Genomic DNA, 20,485 nt, shown 5'->3' on the forward strand with positions numbered 1-20,485 from the left:
CATAGAGTTCTTAAGGCCAGTTAAAACTTCTTAAGAGCTTTTTTGACCGAGGGGTTACTCGAGTAATGAGTGCTTTTATCAAGAGTAGAAGATGATTTAGCCTCTAATTTTGTGTCTCAAAAGTGCATGCTAGGATTTATCAATAAATTTTCTGGCATTTTCTTTTAAGAAGCAAAATTCTACATTTCTTCTATACTGGCTGAGGGGTGCTTGTAATTGGATAGTAAATGATATTATTATATCGATTTTGATGTTGAAATATGTTGTTCATATGATTGCTAAGATTTTATGCTAAGCTTTACTTTGTTAACCTAATTGATGATTGATACTTGATCCATATGTATGTGTGCTAGTGTGAGGGACTTTCCTAACGCAATTGCATTTCTTGATGACAGGCATTGCCTATTTCCTGATGATGTTAAAAGATCATGTTCTACAATATGGTTGAGAAAAGACAACAATTATTTCTTTCATGTGACTAAACATAAGATTCTTTTGTTCTTCTGTTTTTATCCCTCTTGATTCACTATGTATTTGGTAGGTTGTAGGTACCTAGTGAATTGTACATAAAATTGATTATTGGAATGCTCCCAACTCTTGGCCTTATGTAAAATTAATTATTCTATGTGTAAGTTTGTTTCATCTCATTTGATTCTTTTAGCAAGTGTTGTTTGCAAGAATTTATGATGGAATTAAACATTCTAAAAAAATTGTGAAGGATTGGTTGTTTGTTTGACAAAAAATGGTTAAGCTGAAGGAAAATATTGAATTAAAAAACGGATGCAGTATAATCTTATGTCTTGATAGAGAAACATGCAGCCGATTGATAGCTAAATTTGCACGTGTTTTGGCCACCTCACAATGCTAATGTGTGCTGAAGGTTGCAAGCATAGCAAGGGCATTGTTGATAACCATATAGCTTTATTCCTTTCTGTTTTGCAAGTGAAAGATATATTTGTTGTCAAAGTTTCAACCTTGAAAAGCAAGTAGAAAATCACACAAGACTTTTTCGACAACACATCATGACTTTGACAAAACAAAACCAACAAAGTACATTTAATTTTCACAAACTAAAAGATTCTATGCTTCAATAGTATGAAAATATTGAAGGATGTAGCAAAACAGAACAAAGAGAATTTTACAAGCTTGCAACATTAGTTTACAGTTGACCCATAAAAGGAAAAATGTAACCTCTTCCTTTTGGCAAACATGCGAAATACTTGCAAAATAATAAAATAAGCCTATTTAGGGTATCACTTGAATACATTTTAGTAATGAATTTGTACACCAATAATTTACAATAAGCAACCAAGCAACTCATCATAGAAAACGCTGAGGACCTGCGATCCCATGAGTCTGATTACATTAAGGAGTTTTGTGCAACCAGAACATGCAAAGAGATATATTGAATATACAAGAAGTTGAGGCCCATCATGGCTATGCCGAAGACTACAACTGATGCAATACAGCATGAATGGCCTTCAGATAAAGCTACATCAAAATCAAAGTAGTCAATAAGAAAAGGACCAATAAGTCAAACATTTAAAAACACATGCATTTTAGCGAAAGCAAATTTGGATATATTTTAGACAGCCATGTGAGAATGAACTAAATGGAAAGGTCGTAGTGGGCTAGTTTTAGTCAACCTGAGTGGTTCTTTCTTAATAGCATGGATTTATAAGAGTCAAGCATAATGTTAAAAAAGTTCATGCTAAAAGAGGACTTCCTATTCTGAGTTAATCCCATTGTTCTTATGTGTCACAATTATCCAAACATGCTTTTGACTCTTCCTTCGTAGCACATCTACATATTGGAGATACTTTCTGCAACTGAAAGAAACAATTCACTTCACCTTCCCTAGGTTTAGAAGTGATGGTGGCATAATTGGAACAGCAGTAGGTAACTATATGTTTCCTTTGGCTCCATTGAGGCGAGAACTTTGGTCTTGGTGTTGCCTCACAATTCAAGAGAAGTTAGCAATGGGATGGTACAAAACAACCACCAGCCCTTCTTTCTAATTTTGTGCCAAAAATTCACCAAATTAAACTTCAAGAGGAGAATTTTATAAAAAAAATTGATGTCTTCTCAAGAGTTTTGTAGAATATCATCATATAAATTATAGACCAATTGCATGCCACCATTTTTATTTTTTTTTTGGATAGGTAATTACATGCCACCATTTACATAGTATTACCTACTAGGTAACGCATCTGAAATGTATAAAAAGATTGGAAGCACAAGTAGCAAGCCATGAAAACAGCATAACTTCAACTCATTTGGTGGCATCTTCAGTAATTTTGATGGTTCCAACTCTCCATTTAGAAGACGCTGGACTAATAATGCATTTTTCTACCAAGAAACAAAAGAAAGTGACTTCTTTTTTCTTTTTTCTTTTTCTTTTTTTTTTTTTTTTTTGAAAAAGGAAGTTAATAAAAGTAGCAAGACAAATGTGACTACTTTTGCAGCAAAATGTACTCATATCTAAAGCTACGTGCTGTTTCCTCAAACCAATTTAATATGCTTTGTTTATTATGGACCCTAAGAGCAACAAACCTTACATATTGAAGGACTCGAGTCCTCAACTATGAACACAAACTATGCCCAAAAAAAGTAAAGGATTCATCTCATCAAGCAAAGGCATAACACTGTCTCTCTTTCATTCAAATGCTTCTAGCATTTGCTATTTACATGCTTGCAAATTCTTATAAAGAGAACCATGCCATCATTTTCTATTTACTCTTGCTTAGAATTTGATTGTTCAAAGATAACATTCTTCATGCAATAAACTAAATTATCAACATCAAAAGAAAAGCAACTCACATAATGGTGGAACATCTCCACAACCTTCTCAACTTCTTCAACAGTACTCATAGTGATAAACCCAAACCCTCTACTTTGATATGTTCCCCTCTTGTAATTCACCTATAACAAAATCAGTAAATTAGCATAATTTCATGGCAGAAAATTCCCCATCTTCCAGTTTTACTCTCTCACACACACAAAAACCAACAAAAATGCAAACTTTACCTCATCAATCTCAACAATTCCAACAAGATGATGTCATGTGAATGAATTCTCCAAAAAAAGAAAAAAAAAAAAAAAAAAAAAGGCTTCTCACAAGCCCAAAGATCTGGAGAGCGCATTGGAAGATGTTCACCCCCAATGTTGCTGCATTCACTTATTTTTGTATTAATGGACACAAAATCAATTAATAGCTTACACAAGTTGAAAAACCATAAGCAACAAGTATGCATAAGAAGCTACGAATCAACAGCAATGAGGGAAAGGTTAAAAAGAGACCAAAAAGAAAGAAAGGAAAAAAAAAAAAAGAGTTGGGGATTTCAAAATTAAGCTCTAGCCTCAATTATAACATGTTGCAGGCCACTTTTAAATCAGCACAAGTTCATTATCCATTTTACATTGATGGTTCATCAAATCCGTACAAATTTCAACTTTGCAAACAAGTTTAAGGAGAGCTTAAGGTCTTAGGTCCATGGCGGGGACACTCTGAAAACAAAACATTTGACAATAACACAACTCCACTAGAATAGACAGCGATATCTTAGAATGGGAACTTGAGAGAGTTTATAGGTGCTCCAAATGAACCAATAGCTATTCATATACTTTTCTAATGACCACCAAATGGCTTTTTGCCTTCTTAATGAGGTGTATAAGAGAATGTGCTTTTTGGAAGGTATTCACATAGAATTGACCCACATAAACAAAACAAAGGTGTTCATATAGAATTAGTATTGGTGGGCTCTTTTTTGGCTTTTTTCCTTCATATATTCAGAGGCATCATAAAAGTTATCATCTGAGTGATGAAGTAGATTTTGCTATAGACCTTATCATCATACGCAAATAACATTGAGACCAATTACAATGATCAAAAAAAAAAAACTCAATTTTCTAACAATATTATACTTCTCAGGTCTGTACCTTATTCAATGTATGCCCAGCAATATAAATTCCAGCACCCAACCAATGAAAATATATTGAAATTTACAATTTTTTAACCATCTAATCAGCCACCACAATGCAAACAACATAAAATCATGAATTGGGCCCGTAAGAAACTAAGCTGATCATGTCATCGCATTGGGCAAAAGGAAATAAAACAATGAGATAAACCCAGCAAATCTATTTCGAACAAAGCTCCATAAATCACTAAGTAAAACAAGCACTAGAAGCTAACCAATTAGTCAAATCTAAAGCGCGAGAGAGAGAGTACCTGAGAGAGACATTGATGAAGAGGAGATTTCTGGAAGAGGTGAAAGGATAAGAAGAGCTAAGCACTAGAAAACTCCAGGACATATATTTCATCATTAATTCTCACTCGGTCTTTCTCATAAACGAAGCTTCCTTTTCACAAAGAAAATACCAACAACCCATTTGAAACAGAGAATAAGCAATGAAAAATTTGAGAACGAAATTGAAACATAATAGACAAAGCAGAAAGTGAAAGATGTGGAAATAAAATCAAAATGAAATGGCTTTCTAACTTTGCCTTGGTTTTTCAACCTTGTAAAAGTCTCAAAGAGCCCGAGGGTCTCAAGAGGCCTTGGCCTTCTTGGCGTGGTGGAGGCCGCCTGGCGCAATTGAAGGCGATATCGGAGTCTGCGCTGTTGACCTTAACGGCAGTGCCAATGGGCCGGGTCGGTGAGGGTCCCAGGCGTGGTAGAGCTGGTCATCGCACGGTGGGGTGGTTTTGGGCTCATCGGCGGCAGTGACGGTGGGGAGAGGAGAAGACTCACGGTGCCGGTGGGGGAAGAAAATGGGTTGGGGAGAAAAAGGGGGGAAATGAAATGTGATTCTCGGGAGAAAGGGTTTGGGGTCGTCGGCGGCAGTAACGGTGGGGAGAGGAGATGACGGCGCCGACGACGGTGCCGGTGGGGAGAGAAATGGTTGGTTTGGAGGGAGAATGGGAGGGAGAATGGTTTGGGGAAAATTTTGGGGGGAAATCAAATGGACGGGGGTGGAGGTTTTTGACGCAGGATTTTGGAATTTTTTTTTTTTTTTTTTTTAAATAGAGGTTACGATGTGGCACATGCCACGTCAGCGGCGTGCGTTACTGTTCACGCACGCCGCGTAACCTGTATCATTACTCATTCAGTAATCATCTAAAGTCACTTGGAAAATATATATTTAATTCCTATCGTCTCGTCACGATTTTAGTCTGAGTTTTTGAGTTTTTTGAATTTAAGACTTCAGTTTGTTAATATTGAAATTCTCCCGATTCGAACAATATGGATAACGAGCCTCCCGATCCTAACAAGTATTTTAGGAGTTTTTTTGTCCGAACATATTTTCTAAATTTCATGTTAAAAACACACTTTTACAGCTAAAAATGATGGAAGAAGGACAAGAAAAGATGAAATAGCATCTGTATTTCGTACCTTTATAGGAGCTTCTTATGTGAACAAGAGTGCATGTGATTGACAAGCTATATGTCGATGAGAATAATTGAACTGGACAAGCAAAATTATTGCTCTATATGCTGAACCCACTTGAATGAATGATGATGCTTTGTGTTAATCTCTTCACAACAAGTGAAACTTTTTTCGGCATGCCCACGAATGAAGCATATGGGATTGGAATTCTCCGTGGCTCAAATGGGCGGAGAGCCACCTCTAGATGATTTCTGAATTGTCACTTCAGCAACTAGTACTGTACAATGTGATAAGAGCGAGTGCCCAACACAGCAGACCCTTCTGTAGATATGGATAAAGATCAAGCACCAGAGTCCAGAGACTCTCTGTTCTTCCCGCCAAATACCATTCTAATACTACCAATAAGGAGACCGTGTACTTTGTATATATACTTTATATATTCAACGCTTGGAACACCGCGGGATGAATTATCTTCATGTGTATATAGTCTGTTATCTTCCCCTAACTACAGACACGTACTCATGCCCACGTTGCTCTTAATCCTCTGTTCACCCCTGTTTTACTCAACTAAAACAGAGACTTCATGCTCCACGGACGATTTCTCCATGTTCTGGGAATCTGGTGCCGCAAGTCTCTCATGCTTCACTTTGGTTAGTTGGTCCAGATATTTCGGATTAGTTTCTTGGCCTTGAGGACTCCATCATAGATTCATAATAGTCATAGGCTAATAACAAAAGTTGATAACTCTATCTATAACTCAGAAAAAAAAAAGGAGGAAGATGATTTATTGAATAACGAATCTTCTCCAAGTTTTAGCCCTCTCCAATATATATCTTTTAGGTTTTTGCATTCTTTCCTGGCAAAGAAAATAAAAATTAAAAAAATATATGAAGAAATTTGGGGCGTGAAAACAGAAAACAGAATTAATAAAAAAAAAAAATCAAACTCATTAATATACTATTTCTTTCTCAACTTTTATATATATATATATATATATATATATATAAAATAATAATATTTAAATAATATTAAAAAAAATAATATTTAAAATAAACAAATAATCGAACATATAATATATTTTAAAAATTATTAATTAAATTATATAAAATAAATTTTGATTAACCATTTTGCATAAAAATATATATAAACTAATGTGAGTGCTAAGAGCATAGCAGAATTTTTAATATGGGGGCCAAAGCCCTCTCCTCAAAGAGGAGTGGGGCAGCCCATGTAATTTTAGAGTTATTGTCTTATGAAAATACATGTCATTTTGTAAAATATCTATCCATAAGTTGTGACGTGAAGAGAGGAAGCTGTTAACTCTGACGTAAAGCAATTGAACAGCATGGTATGTACGTGGTACTATATATAGTAAGAGGTGATATAGCAGTTAGCAAGGAGAAACCAAGAGAGAGAGAGAAGAAAGAAAAGAAGGAGGAGAGGGCTTGGTTCCTGTTTGTTAAACATCAAGATGAGAACTGTCTTTGCTTTCCTTACCCTCTTATCACTTCTTCTGGTAATTAAGTTGCATATATATATACACCCTTCAATATTCTGTATTTCTGCTTCTTCTTTCTTCCAAAGTAACCTTTAATAAGGACTCAAGAAAAGAAGTAGTGGAATTGATTATATATATATGTAAATTTAGTTATAGAAAACGCGATTAATATCATTTTTATGACTTTTGCATGCAGTTTGCTGGCAGAGATGTGGTTGCAATTAGGAAAGACCTTGGAGGATACTGGAAGAATGTGATGGATAGCCAAGCAATGCCAGAAGCAATTCAAGGTCGTATGCATCCACAAACAGGAAAAGGGGCTTATTTTGCCAAGGATTTCGATCCTGCATCGCACGCTGCAGCAAACATAAGATGGCTTGCTGGAGAAGCGATGAAGGAAGACCATTTGCCAAGCTCCAGCTCTAGGCCTAATGCGGAGAAGAACTCACCAATTAGCAAAGCCAAGCCTTAATTAATTAGCATTAATAGTAAGGACTTTGAGCCAAATGTTCATATCTTATAGGCTCTGAATAAGGCAGAATACTATAACCCGTCAGTGTGTAATGAATAAATATTTGTGCTCGATCGTCCTACGCTGTATTTGGAGTAAGTGCTTCCCTAGTGACTGGAAATATCCAAACTTTAAGCTAACCAAGACGGCGTCTAGTGATTAAGCGAGCAGTTGAGGAAGTTATGTCTTCCTCTTTCAGTTTCTGATAAGTGTGTATTTATTTATCTTTGATATGTATCTGTTTTTTTTTTTTGGAGATATGAAGGAGATTATTATTTATGCTTTTTTTACATTTGGGTAAGCAAAATAGATAAAATACAAAATGTATTAATTAAATTTAAAGAACCGGATGAAGATGTTTTTTTAGAGATTTAATTAGTCATTTTACATAAAAATCTAAAAAATGCATAAACTGCTATAAATGCTTTAATCGATCATACAAGAGAATATCACAACGTATCTTGAAATCTGAGCAGGGTCCCCACTAGCACTACAAAAATATGGAGGATTTGCATCCTTTTAGAAAAGTCTATAAACGTGGGAAGAGACAGTTAAAGTAGTGAGTGACCTTTAAATTTAGACACTTGCAAAGAGTATTAAATTTAAGGGGAAAGTCCACTTAACCCCCTCAAACTACCATTCAATTGACAATGTCCCCCCAAACTTTCAATTGTGACAATGTCCCCCTTAAAGTCTTTAATAATAATTCTCCTTATTCTTGAAGTTGCTGAGAATAATACTTATCCATGCACGCATGGGACCATGCAGTGAGGTCCAAATTAATAAATCTCCCACTTGTATAAGAATGCAAATGGAGCCCTAGCTGCGTACCCATGCTTTGGGGATGGAGTTTCTACTTTTGTCTTCCTTAAAACCCCAACAAAAAGAGGGAAGGGTTATGGCGATTCACCTAATGACAGGGGTCTGGCTCACTCGAATGGATCTTGGCTTCCTGGTTAGCCACTGATTTTCTTTTGGACTTTTTCTTTGATATTTACAAATGTTTGATTTATGGAGATTTGGTCATGGCCAATAAAAAGAGTAAGTCCACTCTTTAGATGTTTTCCTGGAACCCTAATCTGCCTAGTTCCTATGTATGTAGTATATGCATGCCCTGAAAATGGGAATCGTTACTTTTTGAATGCAAGAAAGACGACACTAATCGTTTTATTTCTTCGATTTGCATGCGTTCTTAATCAATGACAAGTACAATCTTTTTCTTAGAACCACTTTGAACATGCTTGATTTAAACTAATAGTTGATCAGATTTAAAGATCCAAAACAACTTATTATTTGTCATTATTAACCAGAGAAACCAACCGTGAAAGACCGGAGAGAATCTAGCAATTTAAAACGGATTGACTTGAGATATATAGGTTACAAGATAATTGATCACATCCTTCACTGTACGTACTCCCGACAGACTATAAATCAGCAAGCAGCTAGCTGGCAATGACATGAAGAAGATGAACAAGAAGCGCACACACACACACAGACACACAGATATATATATATATATATATATATATATATATATATATATATATATATATATATATATTCAAAGCCGCTTAAACCATGTGATATCAACCGGTACGTGATAAAGGAGTGTACAGATCGAGCAGTAGAATTTCTGTTTAATTACATTAATAAATTTGGATCGAACCCAAAGAAGACCTTGTGGAAAGATGTAGTGGCACACAGGAGATGTTCCTGGCTTGATGCCGAGAACGCGAAAGGTGATGTGGTCGGGTGCAAAGGAGGATGTGTCCATGTGGCAAATAAAAAAAGCTGTTGCTCTTTCTCCATGCTCAGTGCTCACCACCTAATGAAACCTCGAAAACCTTGGCCCCACCCTGCAAGTCATGGCAGTAAAAAACTGTGTAAGGGTAAGGTGTACGTATTACGACAGACCACCGTCTTTGAAGTTGGCACCTCTTTAACTTGTAGGAAAGTGTAGTTCTGCAGAGGGGTGTTTGATTTTTTGACGGTGGTCGTGGCAACAACTTTGAAAGGGCTTTGTGATCCAAAAATGACACGCACCGAATCAACCAAGGATTCTAAGGAGGTAGCACAGAACTTCGTCACTTCTAGAGAATGGGCTTAGATTCACAATCTTCCAGTGTGCTCTTGATTGCTTTTAATTGCTTGGGGAGTATGTTGAGTGTGCTCTTGATTGCTTTTGCTTGGGGAGAATGCTGAGAGATTTTGAAGAGTTGAAGGAGCTATGGGAATTCTTCCACTGAGAAAGGAATGGAATCAGCCTCTTGTCTAGGCAAGAAGTGAGGTAAAGAAGATGGGTCTTTGGTTCGGGCATGGATGCTAATTGTTTTCCCAACATGTAGATCATTAATTTATGGTGACGTATCCCAGTTTCGGATCCTCCATATGATCCATCTTTAGTTCATGGCACATTGCTAATAATTAAGTATTAATTTGAGCTATTTTTTTCCAAGCGTCGGTTATGATTTTCTTTGGAGCTTCTTATGGTTTCTAAAAACTAAAAGAAATTGTCTTTAAAAGGTAGGTCAATCGGTTGAGACCACGCCTAATAAAGTGGAGGTTACTAATTCGAATTTGCCTCCCCTTCATGCGCGGTCATGAACATATAAAAATAAATAAATAAATAAAAGAAATTGTGATGTTTGTGATGCATCCTCAGTGGACAAATAGCAACAAACAGAAAACTCACACTCAGTAGTGTGTGAAGAGCTCAACTCATATCATATGCACGTTAAACAACTTAATTAATTTGAACTAGTGATCTCTGTTTCATTAAACGTGGTCCTAACCAATTAAACTATAAATAATATCCATTTTAAGATCACTTACAGTTCCTCTGCCCCTTGGCGAGCCGCCTTTAGATTACTATTGAATAAATGAGTAATGATAAATGTTATCAGCCATCACTGCTAGTGCAGCTACGCCGTATGTATCTGGTCTTGTCCCATCGGCCATCTGGTATCTTCATGGAAGCTTGTTGAACCCACTTGGACGAATGACAAGATATGTCAAATTAATTTTGACAAAATATATTTAACACCCATCATGTTTTAATGGATGCCAGTTTGTTACAAAAAAATAAAAAAAATCTCGTCATTCTTTGTCTCGTTTGATAAAAATGCCCAAAAATGGGTTCATTTGGCAAAAAGTTTTAAAAAGCATTTATTTGACTTTTGTGCTCCGAAAAAAGCCCAAAAATGTGTTTTGAAGTAAAGTATTTGAAAAGATGGGTTTTATTTTTTTTATTTTTTATTTTTTCTTTCTAAAATGTTCTTTCTATAGACAAAATTAAAGTTATATTTCTCGACCGTAGTTCCAAACACGCTAGTGATAATACCCAAGCTGTGGTGGCCATTCTATATCTCACTTAATATGGTGTTTGTTTGAGCAATTCTTTGTGTGTTTTTAGCTTAAAATGAGTAGTCAGGTTTTTGTGCTCTTTCGATATGGTCCTTCTTATCTTTCCCAATTAATGTCGGTTATGCTGTCTTTAGGAGCTTTCTTATGGGATCTTACATCTTCAAGGAACAAGAGTGTGATTGAGAAAGCTATATATACGTCCAACTCAAATGGAAGTGAGAATAATTGAACTGGACATGCAAAGTTGTCGCAATGCTGAACCCCACTTGGATGAATGACAATCTGTGTCAAATCAAATTTGACAATACAATTTGGAAAAATATAGGTTTGTTTGCTAATAAAGTCTCTTATTCATCCAAAAAAAAAAAAAAAATTGGAAAAATATATTTAACACCACCCGCTATGCTTTGTATGATCTACACTAACACACCAAAACAATAAAGTAACTTGTTAGCTTAACGGGTTTGTTTGGTAATGAATTTGGTAGGTGGTTTTTGGTTTGGTAGTTATTGATGTGATATAGAGTAGATAGAAGTTTATAATTTTTAATATATAAAAGTAAAAAAGTTTTATTTTGCAGTGAAATTTTTATTTGAATAGTCAAAAAGTAATTCAGTTAAAATGTTTGGTTCATTTTAAAAGTAATTTTTTAAATTAAAAAAATAAATAAATTTTTTTATTCAAATTTAACTTTTATTTGAATAGCTGAATAAAAGTGCTCGATGACTACTCTTATGTAAATATTGAAATACTATATGAACAGTATGTCATGCTATATATAGTAAGTGGTGATAAACCAGTTAGGAATGAAGGAGAAACCTTGGGGCTAGAGAAAGAAGGGAAACAAAAAGAAAAAGAAGAGGCCTTGGTTCCAAGATGAAAACTGTCTTTGCTTTCCTTACCCTCTTATCACTTCTTGTTCTGGTAAGCATTTCTTGAAGGGAGAAGTAACCTTAAGTTGCACCCTTTCAATATTCCGTATTTCTGCTTCTTTAAATATGGACTCAAGTAAAAAGTTGAATTGATTATGATATATAGATTATATGTGATTTTAGTTATAGAAAATGCATGCGATTAATTAAAATAATTTGTGACTTTTGGGCATTCATGCATGCATGCAGTTTGCTGGCAGAGACGTGGTTGCAAGAAAAGATATGGGAGGATACTGGAAGAATGTGATGGACAACCAGGCAATGCCAGAAGCAATTCAAGGTCGTATTGATCATCCAGAAACAGCAGGAAAAGGGGTTCATTTTGCCAAGGATTTCGATCCTGAATCAGACTGTACAAAAAATAAAAAGTGGATTGGTAAACCACCCCCTGCTGGAGATCTAATTCATCCAGAAGCGGAGAAGTCACCAATTAGCAAAGCCAAGCCTTAATAATATATAAGCATTTTGACTGATGACCCAAATGGTGATGTCTTAGGCTCTGAATAAGGTAAAATTATGTCGTTAATAGTTAAACGACGTGTCATGAGAGTGTGTAATGAATAAATACTTGTGTTACTGCAAATATTGAAACTTGAAGCTAACCAAGACGGTCTAGTACTACTGAATAAGCGAGCCGTTGAGGATCGGAGGAAGTTGTGTCTTCGTCTTCGATGTTTCTGGTTTCTGTTTTTTGGATGAAGGAAGTTTTTTAATTGTGTTATGTTTTGGTGCTCTCATCTGTGTGCTGTAAAATATTTGATTTTATAAATTAATGAAGGATCTGATCTGAGTATCATGCTTTTCTTGAATAGTTAATTTGGATAACAATTTAGGAGTCTCCTTCCTGAGTGGGGGCAAATACCTGGGAGATCCTGAGTAAAGATGCTATAAGCATTTGTGTTTTTAGATGTATTTCCTTAATGATCTTAACAAACAGTTGATAACAAAGAGAAATTATCTTGCACGACTACTTGAAAATAAATTAATTCTCAATGGAATGCAATCCATGCAGTCAGGTCCAAATAATTAAATCTCCCACTTCTTTAAGAATGCAAATGGAGGATACAATTTCTACTTTTGTCTTCCTTAAAACCCCAACAAAAATTGTACAAGCATGGCATGAAGAGAGTTGTGGAAAGACTTAGGTGAGAAAAAGGTTTATATACAATAAGAGGGAATGGCTATGGCGATTGCTCTAATGACAGAGGTCTGACTCACTTGAAAGGATCTTCCACTGATTTTCTTTTAATTTGGACTTTTTCTTTGATATCTATAAATGTTTAATTTATGGAGATTTGGCCATGGCCAATATAAAGAGCAAGTCCACTCTTTAGGTGTTTTCCTGGAACCCTAATCTGCATATGTAGTATGTGCATGCCCTGAAAATGGGAATCGCTTTTGAATGCAAGAAGAAAGATGACACTGGACGTACAGGAAAGATTGTTGCTCCTCCAAATAGTTTATCAATAACCAGGTCTAAAAATTAAAACATTTCTTTTGTTTTTTGCATTTTTTACTTTGAGGATATCTTAGTAAATTACTTTTTAAATTTAAATTATTTTCGTCATTTCACGTTAAAATTGAAACATGCGTGTCACATTTTTGTTTTTCCGTCTAACTTAATTAATATGCCATCACCTAGCGATGGGGGCTTTATGATCATTCTAAATGGTAGTTGGAGGAGTTCTTTGTCATGAGTGCTACTTCGAAGGGGTAAGTAATTAAGAAAAATGTGTCAACTCATTGGAGGTAAGTGAAATTTCTCCTTCTTTTTTTTCTTCAATTTGCATGCGTTCTTAATCAATGACAAGTGCAATCTTTTTCTTAGAACCACTTTGAACATGCTTGATTTAAAGTAATAGTTGATCAAGGCGGCAGGGAAGGGAAACCCTCCTCTCCTCCCCTCCCTCTCTTAGATCCACCATTCAGACACTCTTGTCACGTTATGCGCACCGCCATCCCATCGAATATGATGGAATCTCTAGATCTATTTTCTACGGAATCAGATGATCTGACTTTCTCTATCAATTCCGTCCATCCACACTACCGCTCACCATGCTCGCCGGCCACGAGCCGACGTGTCAACGACGTCGTCGCTAAGAGTGGGATGTTTTTTACTTTTTTTTAAAAAATTAATTTTGCAGTATTTTCCTTCTTGCTTTTGAATAAGACAAGTTTGTTGTTGCTCTGGCTGCAACATGTATTGAATTTATTGTTTGCTTAGGTTTTGCTTAAGAATAACATAATGGTTTCCAATAGGTCTCCTATTTTCTTCTTGTTCTTTTTTTGAAGCAAACTATTGACTGATGATGGAGTAGTTATCAAGTTTATGGAAAAATTGTCATTGATGAAAGAAACAGATATGTGATTCATCTGTTTATGCTATAGATCTATATACTGATTGTGATGATGATGACATTTTTAAGGTGTTATATTGTAATAACCCAAGAGGCTATTAGATATGTCATAGATAGTGTGGGACCATAGAGTTTTCAACCTGGATTTTTGACATTGTATGATGAAGCATTTTGTTCCAGATTGGATCTATATCAATGAAAATAACTCGTTTGTTATATATATATATATATATATATATATATATATAATCAGATTAAAAGACCCAAAACAACTTATTAATTAGTCATTATTAACCAGAGAAACAAATCGTGCATGGAAGACTGGAGAGAATCTAGCCATTTAAAACGGATTGACTTGAGATATATAAGTTACAAGATAATTGATCACATCCTTCACTGTACTCCCGATAGACTACAAACCAGCAAGCAGCAATGACATGATTATGAAGAAGCATATATATATATATATATATTCAAAGCCGCTTAAACCATGTGATATCAACCGGTACGTGATAAAAGAGTGTACAGAGCAGTAGATTTTGTGTTTAATTACATTAATTAATTAGGATCGAACCCAAAGAAGACCTTGTGGAAAGATATAGTGGCACACAGAAGATGTTCCTGGCTTGATGCCAAGAACACGAAAGGCGATGTGGTCGGGTGCAAAGGAGGATGTGTCCATGTGGCAAATAAAAAACGCTGTCGCTTTTTCTCCATGCTCACCACCTACTAAAACCTCGAAAACCTTGGTCCCACCCTGTAAGTCATGGCAGTAAAAAACTGCGTAAGGGTAAGGCGTATTATGGCACACCACCGTCTTTGAAGATGAAACCTCTTTAACTTGAAGGAAAGTGTAGTTCTGTAGAAGGGTGTTAGATTTTTTGAAGGTGGTCGTGGCTAAAACTTTGAAAGGGCTTTGTGGTCCAAAAATGGCACGCACGGAATCAACCAGGGATTCTAAGGAGGTAGCACAGAACTTCGTCACTTCTAGAGTGGACTTAGATTCACAATCTTCCAGTGTATTCTTGATTGCTTTTGCTTGAGGAGAATGTTGAGAGATTTTGAAGAGTCGAAGGAGATATGGGAATTCTTCCACTGAAAAAGGAATGGAATCAGCCTCTTGTCTAGGCAAGAAGTGAGGTAAAGAAGATGGGTCTTTGGTTCGGACATGGATGGTAATTGTTTTCCCAACTTGTAGATCATTTATGGTGACGTATCCCAGTTTCGTATCCTCCATATGATCCATGTGAGCGTGGATACACTGCATGCAACAACATTTGTTGAATCAGTGAATTCATGTGGAGAATATTACAAGGAGTAAATTAACTATAAAGAACCGAAGCATTATGAGAATACCGTCAAGAGCAAAAGATTAGCTAAGAGAAATAAAGAAACAAATCTGAGAGCCATCTTCCTTCTAATTCTGAAGCTCCTTTCGATTCTTTCTTAGTACTGATCAGTCGTCTATGGCTCTTGCTAGTTTTGTCGAGTAAAAGTAAAGTTATAAGAGAATTAGGAAAAGAGGATGAGGAGGAGAGGGTGATCTGATATCAGATGGAGATGCAGAAGCTTCTGCCATATGATTTACAATCCTACCCTCACTCGATGTTAAAAAGTTGTAATATCGGCTCACCACCTTTGAAACTTTTTGTAATTTTAATTAAAATAACAAAATTAGTTCCGTCTAATAGAAATGACAATTACGTGTCAGGTTCAACTCGTGTAAAAGTATATATAGATTTGGGTTTGGGTTCGGGTCCTTCTTATGAAACAAAATGAGTACATAATAAAATTTTAGAGGCATTAGTTCAATCTTTAGTTCATAGCATATTGCTAATAATTGAGTGTCAATTTGAGCTATTTTTTTCCCAGCGTCGGTTATGATTTTCTTTGGAGCTTCTTATGGGTTCTAAAAACTAAAAGAAATTGTGATATTTGTGATACATGATCCTTAGAGGACAAATAGCAACAAACAAAAAACTCACACTCACAGTAGTGTGTGGAGAGCCCCTCTCATATCATATGCACGTTAAACAACTTAATTAATAGCGACTCGTCTCCATTTCAATATCACTTACAGTTCCTCCGCCCCTTGGCGAGCCGCCTTTAGATTACTATTGAATAAATGAGTAATGATAATGCTATCAGCTGACAGCTATCACTAGTACTGCAGCTGCGTCATATGTATCTGGTCTTGTCCCAAAGGCCATCTGGTATCTTCATGGAAGGTTGTTGAACCCACTTGGACGAATGACAAGATCTGTCAAATTAATTTTGACAAAATATATTTAACATCCAGCATGTTTTAATGGATGCCAGTTTGTTACAAAAAAAAAAAAAAACAAAACAAAACAAAAAAAAACATCCCGTCATGCTTTGTCTCGTTTGATAAAAATGCCCAAAAATGGGTTCATTTGGCAAAAAGTTTTAAAAATGACCAAAAATGTGTTTTGGAGTAAAGTACTTGAAAAGATGGTTTTTTTTTTTTTTTTTTTTTTTCTAAAAAGTTCTTTCTATAGACAAAATTAAAGTTATATTTCTCACTGTAGTCCCAAAAATGCTAGTGATAATACCCAAGCTGTGGTGGCCATTCTATATCTCACTTAATATGGTGTTTGTTTGAGCAATTCTTTGTGTGTTTTTAGCTTAAAATGAGTAGTAAGTTTTTTGTGCTCTTTCGATATGGTTCTTCTTATCTTTCCCAATTAATGTCGGATATGCTGTTTTTTGGAGCTTTCTTATGGGATCTTACATCTTCTAGGAACAAGAGTGTGATTGAGAAAGCTATATATACATCCAACTCAAATGGAAGTGAGAATAATTGAACTGGACATGCAAAGTTGTCGCAATGCTGAACCCCACTTGGATGAATGACAATCTGTGTCAAATCAAATTTGACAATACAATTTGGAAAAATATAGGTTTGTTTGCTAATAAAGTCTCTTATTTATCAAAAAAAAAAAAAAATTGGAAAAATATATTTAATACCACCCGCTATGCTTTGTATCTACACTAACACACCAAAACAATAAAGTAACTTGTTAGCTTAACGGATTTGTTTGGTAATGGATTTGGTAGGTGGTTTTTGGTTTGATAGTTATTGATGTGATATAGAATAGATAGGAGTTCATAATTTTTAATATATAAAAGTTAGAAAAAAAAAATGTTTTGCAGTAATTTTTTATTTGAATAGTCAAAAAGTGATTCATATCATGAAAGTGAGAATAATTGAATTGGACATGCAAATTTGTCGCAATGCTGAACCCCAGCCCAGCCACTTGGATGAATGACAATCTGTGTCAAATCAAATTTGGCAATACAATTTGGAAAAATATATTTAACATGCACCAGCCCGCCATGCTTTTGTATCTACACTAACACACCAAAACAATAAAGTAACTTGTCGGTTTGTTTGGTAATAAATTTGGTATGTGGTTTTTGGTTTGGTAATTATTGATGTGATATAAAGTAAATAGAAGTTTATAACTTTTGATATATATGAAGAGTAAAAAAATTTTGTTTTGTAGTAAATTTTTTATTTGAATAGTAATAAAAAGTAATTAATGTTATATAAAATATAAGAATGTTTGAAAGTAGAAAAAAAGTGGGAGTTTGGCATATCCATTACCAAACGGACCAATTTAGCAAGTTTTATGTTGGGGCCTAATAGTCACATGCTAATAACGAAAGTCGTTAACTCTATCTATAACTCAATCAAAATAACATAATATACTGAGATTAGCTAGAAGAAGAAGATTAGAAGTAAAAGAGGAAGATGATTTATCGAATAACAAATCTTCTCCAAGTACGTAGGTTTGTGCATTCTTTGCTTGCAAAGAAAATAAAGAAAGAATTTTAATGAAAAAATTTGGGGCATGAAAAGGGAAAACATATAAGAAAGGGAAGAGCCAAATTGCTAAAGAGGGAAGGAAGCTGGAGAGAACAGCACTAATGGGCATTGGGTAGGCGAAAAAGGTGTAACTCATATTTTAAAATGTCATTCTATATAAATTTTTTTTTTCTTAAAAGGTTCATGTTTTTTGTCGGCTAAGGAGTATATTTTTTTAGGGCCAATCCACTTTCTTTGGTTATGGGACGGGGGTCATGGCTCATGGGGCCCAGCCCATGTAATTATAGAGTTTTTGTCTTAATGAAAATACAGGCATGTCATTTGTAAAATATCTATCCATAACTTTTGACTCCAAGATTGAACTCTTCAAATTCACAAAAATGACCATATATTTAACAAGCTTTTTAGTCTATTTTAAATTTAAATTTTGTAAGAGAAACAGTCCAAATACCAAGAGCAAAAAGGTAAAAATTATTTAATTTTTAGGCTTATATATTCATTTTTCTTCTCTCTCTCATCTTCCAATAACAAAAAAGAGGTTTAAAAAAAAAAAAAAAAAAAAAGGGAAAAGTATACACATCTCCTCTCAAACTACCACCTTTTATTGTAATGTCTCCTCTAAATTACTAAAACAATGTCAATGTCTCCCTAATGCTAATAAAAAGACAAAAATGACCTTAAGATTTTTTTTAATAAGACAAAATATCCTTAAAAATTCACCCAAAAAAAAAATTGTTAAAAAATTAAAATGACCCTCTTGGTTTTTCTTTCTTTCTTTTTTTAATTGTAAGAATTTTTTTTTTTTTTTTTTTGAAAAAAAATTATGAAGGGTATTTGACAATATTGGGGGTATATTGACATTATTTTGGTAATATAAAAAATATTGACAATGGGGTAGTAATTAATTAGACGTAAGTAAGTGTACTTTTTCTAAAAAAAAAATAGCTGAATTAAGAGTGTTCTAGGACTCTTATGTAAATATTGAAATGCCATGAACAGCATGGTATGTCCTGCTATATATGTATAGCAAGTGGTGATATACGAGTTAGGAAGGAGAAACCTTGGGGCTAGAGAAAGAAAGGGAAACAAAAAGAAAAAGAAGAGGCCGTGGTTCCAAGATGAAAACTGTCTTTGCTTTCCTTACCCTCTTATCACTTGTTGTTCTCGTAAGCATTTCTGAAGGGAGAAGTAACCTTAAGTTGCACCCTTCAGTATTCTGTATTTCTGCTTCTTCTTTTTTCCAAACCTTTAAATATGGACTCAAGTAAAAAGTGGATTAATTGATTATGATATATAGAATATATTGTGAATTTATTTATAGAAAATGCATGCGATTAATTAATATAATTTGTGACTTTTGGGCATTCATGCATGCATGCAGTTTGCTAGCAGAGATGTGGCTGCAAGAAAGGACATTGGAGGATACTGGAAGAATGCGATGGACAGCCAAGCAATGCCAGAAGCAATTAAAGGTCGTATTGATCATCCAGAAGCAGCAGGAAAAGGGGTTCATTTTGCCAAGGATTTCGATCCCGAATCAGCTGGTACAAAAAATAAAAAGTGGACTGGTAAACCACCCCCTGCTGGAGATCTCATTCATCCACAAGCAGAGAAGTCACCAATTAGCAAAGCCAAGCCTTAATAATATATAAGCATTTTGACTGAGCCGTTGAGGATCGGAGGAAGTTGTGTCTTCGTCTTTGATGTTTCTATTTTCTGTTTTTTAGATGAAGGAAGTTTAATTGTGTTATGTTTTGATGCTCTCATCTGTGTGCTGTAAAATATTTGATTTTATAAATTAATGAAGGATCTGAGTATCATGCTTTTCTTGAAGTAGTGCAGGTGTACGTGTTGATATATCAATTTGTAATGGGTTTTTCTATTTTTCGATTCGTAATCTATAAGATGCGTGGATATTGTATATCGAATATGAAAAATATAAGATTATAATGGAAAGATGATGAAATTGATAGAGAAATTGTATTGATAAACGGATTGTTCGAGAAACCCACTCTCCAGAAGAAAGCAACTAAAACACTGAAGTCATTTTTCATACCTCTAATGAACTGGATTGCTTATATTTAAATAACCTTCATTTAGCTACACAATTCTAACTTCCAACGCCTATTATACTAAAAGGCCCACATTACAATGGCCCATTACGCTTAAAGGCCTACTAAAACTATATCCCTTACACAATTCATATTTGTGTTTAAAAAATTTTAGTTTTACATATTTAAGAGTGACATGTGTCATCATTTTATTGGTGTGGACATGGGACATGAACAGAATTTGTTAAGTGTTTTAACGGAATTTGATTGCAGGGACTAAATTGTTATTTTGACATACCTTGAAAACCTCTAAATTATTTTTGATACCGCAATGAACGATTTATAATTTAGGCTAACTACATAAACTAAATTTTCATTTATTCCAATTTTATGGATAGTCCAAAGTTTGGCTCGATTTTGGAGGCTTAGGATATCCTGTATGGTGGTCAAATGACTCAAATGTCCTAATTAGCTATACACATGCTGATATTGGATAGTTTGGATAACAATATGGGAGTCTCCTTCAATGATAA

The 20,485-nt window shown here is 34.9% G+C and overlaps 1 protein-coding gene, 3 long non-coding RNA genes, 2 other non-coding genes and 1 pseudogene across 6 annotated transcripts; 3 read left to right on the forward strand and 4 right to left on the reverse strand.

Moving 5' to 3' along the window:
* Window positions 1-1,118: 1,118 nt before the first annotated feature.
* On the reverse strand, window positions 1,119-2,851 carry LOC148585970 (uncharacterized). The gene is made up of 2 exons (XR_015912154.1): window positions 2,821-2,851; window positions 1,119-1,491 (listed from the first exon to the last, which is right to left on the reverse strand). It is a non-coding gene; the product is annotated as an uncharacterized LOC148585970 (long non-coding RNA).
* A 1-nt stretch (window position 2,852) lies between these two features.
* On the reverse strand, window positions 2,853-4,967 carry LOC148585971 (uncharacterized). Its single transcript, XR_015912153.1, has 3 exons — window positions 4,522-4,967; window positions 4,232-4,362; window positions 2,853-2,922 (listed from the first exon to the last, which is right to left on the reverse strand). It is a non-coding gene; the product is annotated as an uncharacterized LOC148585971 (long non-coding RNA).
* A 1,583-nt stretch (window positions 4,968-6,550) lies between these two features.
* Window positions 6,551-7,602, forward strand: LOC132182676 (uncharacterized). The gene is made up of 2 exons (XR_015912167.1): window positions 6,551-6,906; window positions 7,085-7,602. It is a non-coding gene; the product is annotated as an uncharacterized LOC132182676 (transcript).
* Window positions 7,603-8,960: 1,358 nt separating this feature from the next.
* LOC148585972 (BURP domain protein USPL1-like) lies at window positions 8,961-9,796 on the reverse strand (annotated as a pseudogene).
* Window positions 9,797-11,586: 1,790 nt separating this feature from the next.
* On the forward strand, window positions 11,587-12,493 carry LOC132183098 (uncharacterized). The gene is made up of 2 exons (XR_015912074.1): window positions 11,587-11,686; window positions 11,884-12,493. It is a non-coding gene; the product is annotated as an uncharacterized LOC132183098 (long non-coding RNA).
* Window positions 12,494-14,361: 1,868 nt separating this feature from the next.
* On the reverse strand, window positions 14,362-15,586 carry LOC132180523 (BURP domain protein USPL1). The gene is made up of 2 exons (XM_059593390.2): window positions 15,408-15,586; window positions 14,362-15,312 (listed from the first exon to the last, which is right to left on the reverse strand). Exons 1-2 carry the CDS (start codon window positions 15,459-15,461, stop codon window positions 14,614-14,616), a joined length of 753 nt encoding a protein of 250 aa, XP_059449373.2. The 5' UTR covers window positions 15,462-15,586; the 3' UTR covers window positions 14,362-14,613.
* Window positions 15,587-18,917: 3,331 nt separating this feature from the next.
* LOC132182920 (uncharacterized) lies at window positions 18,918-19,734 on the forward strand. The gene is made up of 2 exons (XR_015912185.1): window positions 18,918-19,067; window positions 19,283-19,734. It is a non-coding gene; the product is annotated as an uncharacterized LOC132182920 (transcript).
* The last annotated feature ends 751 nt before the right edge of the window (window positions 19,735-20,485 follow it).

The sequence above is a fragment of the Corylus avellana genome, chromosome 5 (genome assembly GCF_965113065.1).
Source record: "Corylus avellana chromosome 5, dhCorAvel1.hap1.2, whole genome shotgun sequence".
Taxonomy (NCBI): domain Eukaryota; kingdom Viridiplantae; phylum Streptophyta; class Magnoliopsida; order Fagales; family Betulaceae; genus Corylus; species Corylus avellana.

Coding starts and splice junctions, on each gene's coding strand:
- LOC132180523 (XM_059593390.2), bottom strand. CDS start 15,461: ATGGCTCTCAGATTTGTTTCTTTATTTCTCTTAGCTAATCTTTTGCTC. Junction 15,313..15,407: donor CTAATCTTTTGCTCTTGACG/GTATTCTCATAA, acceptor TGTTGCATGCAG/TGTATCCACGCTCACATGGA.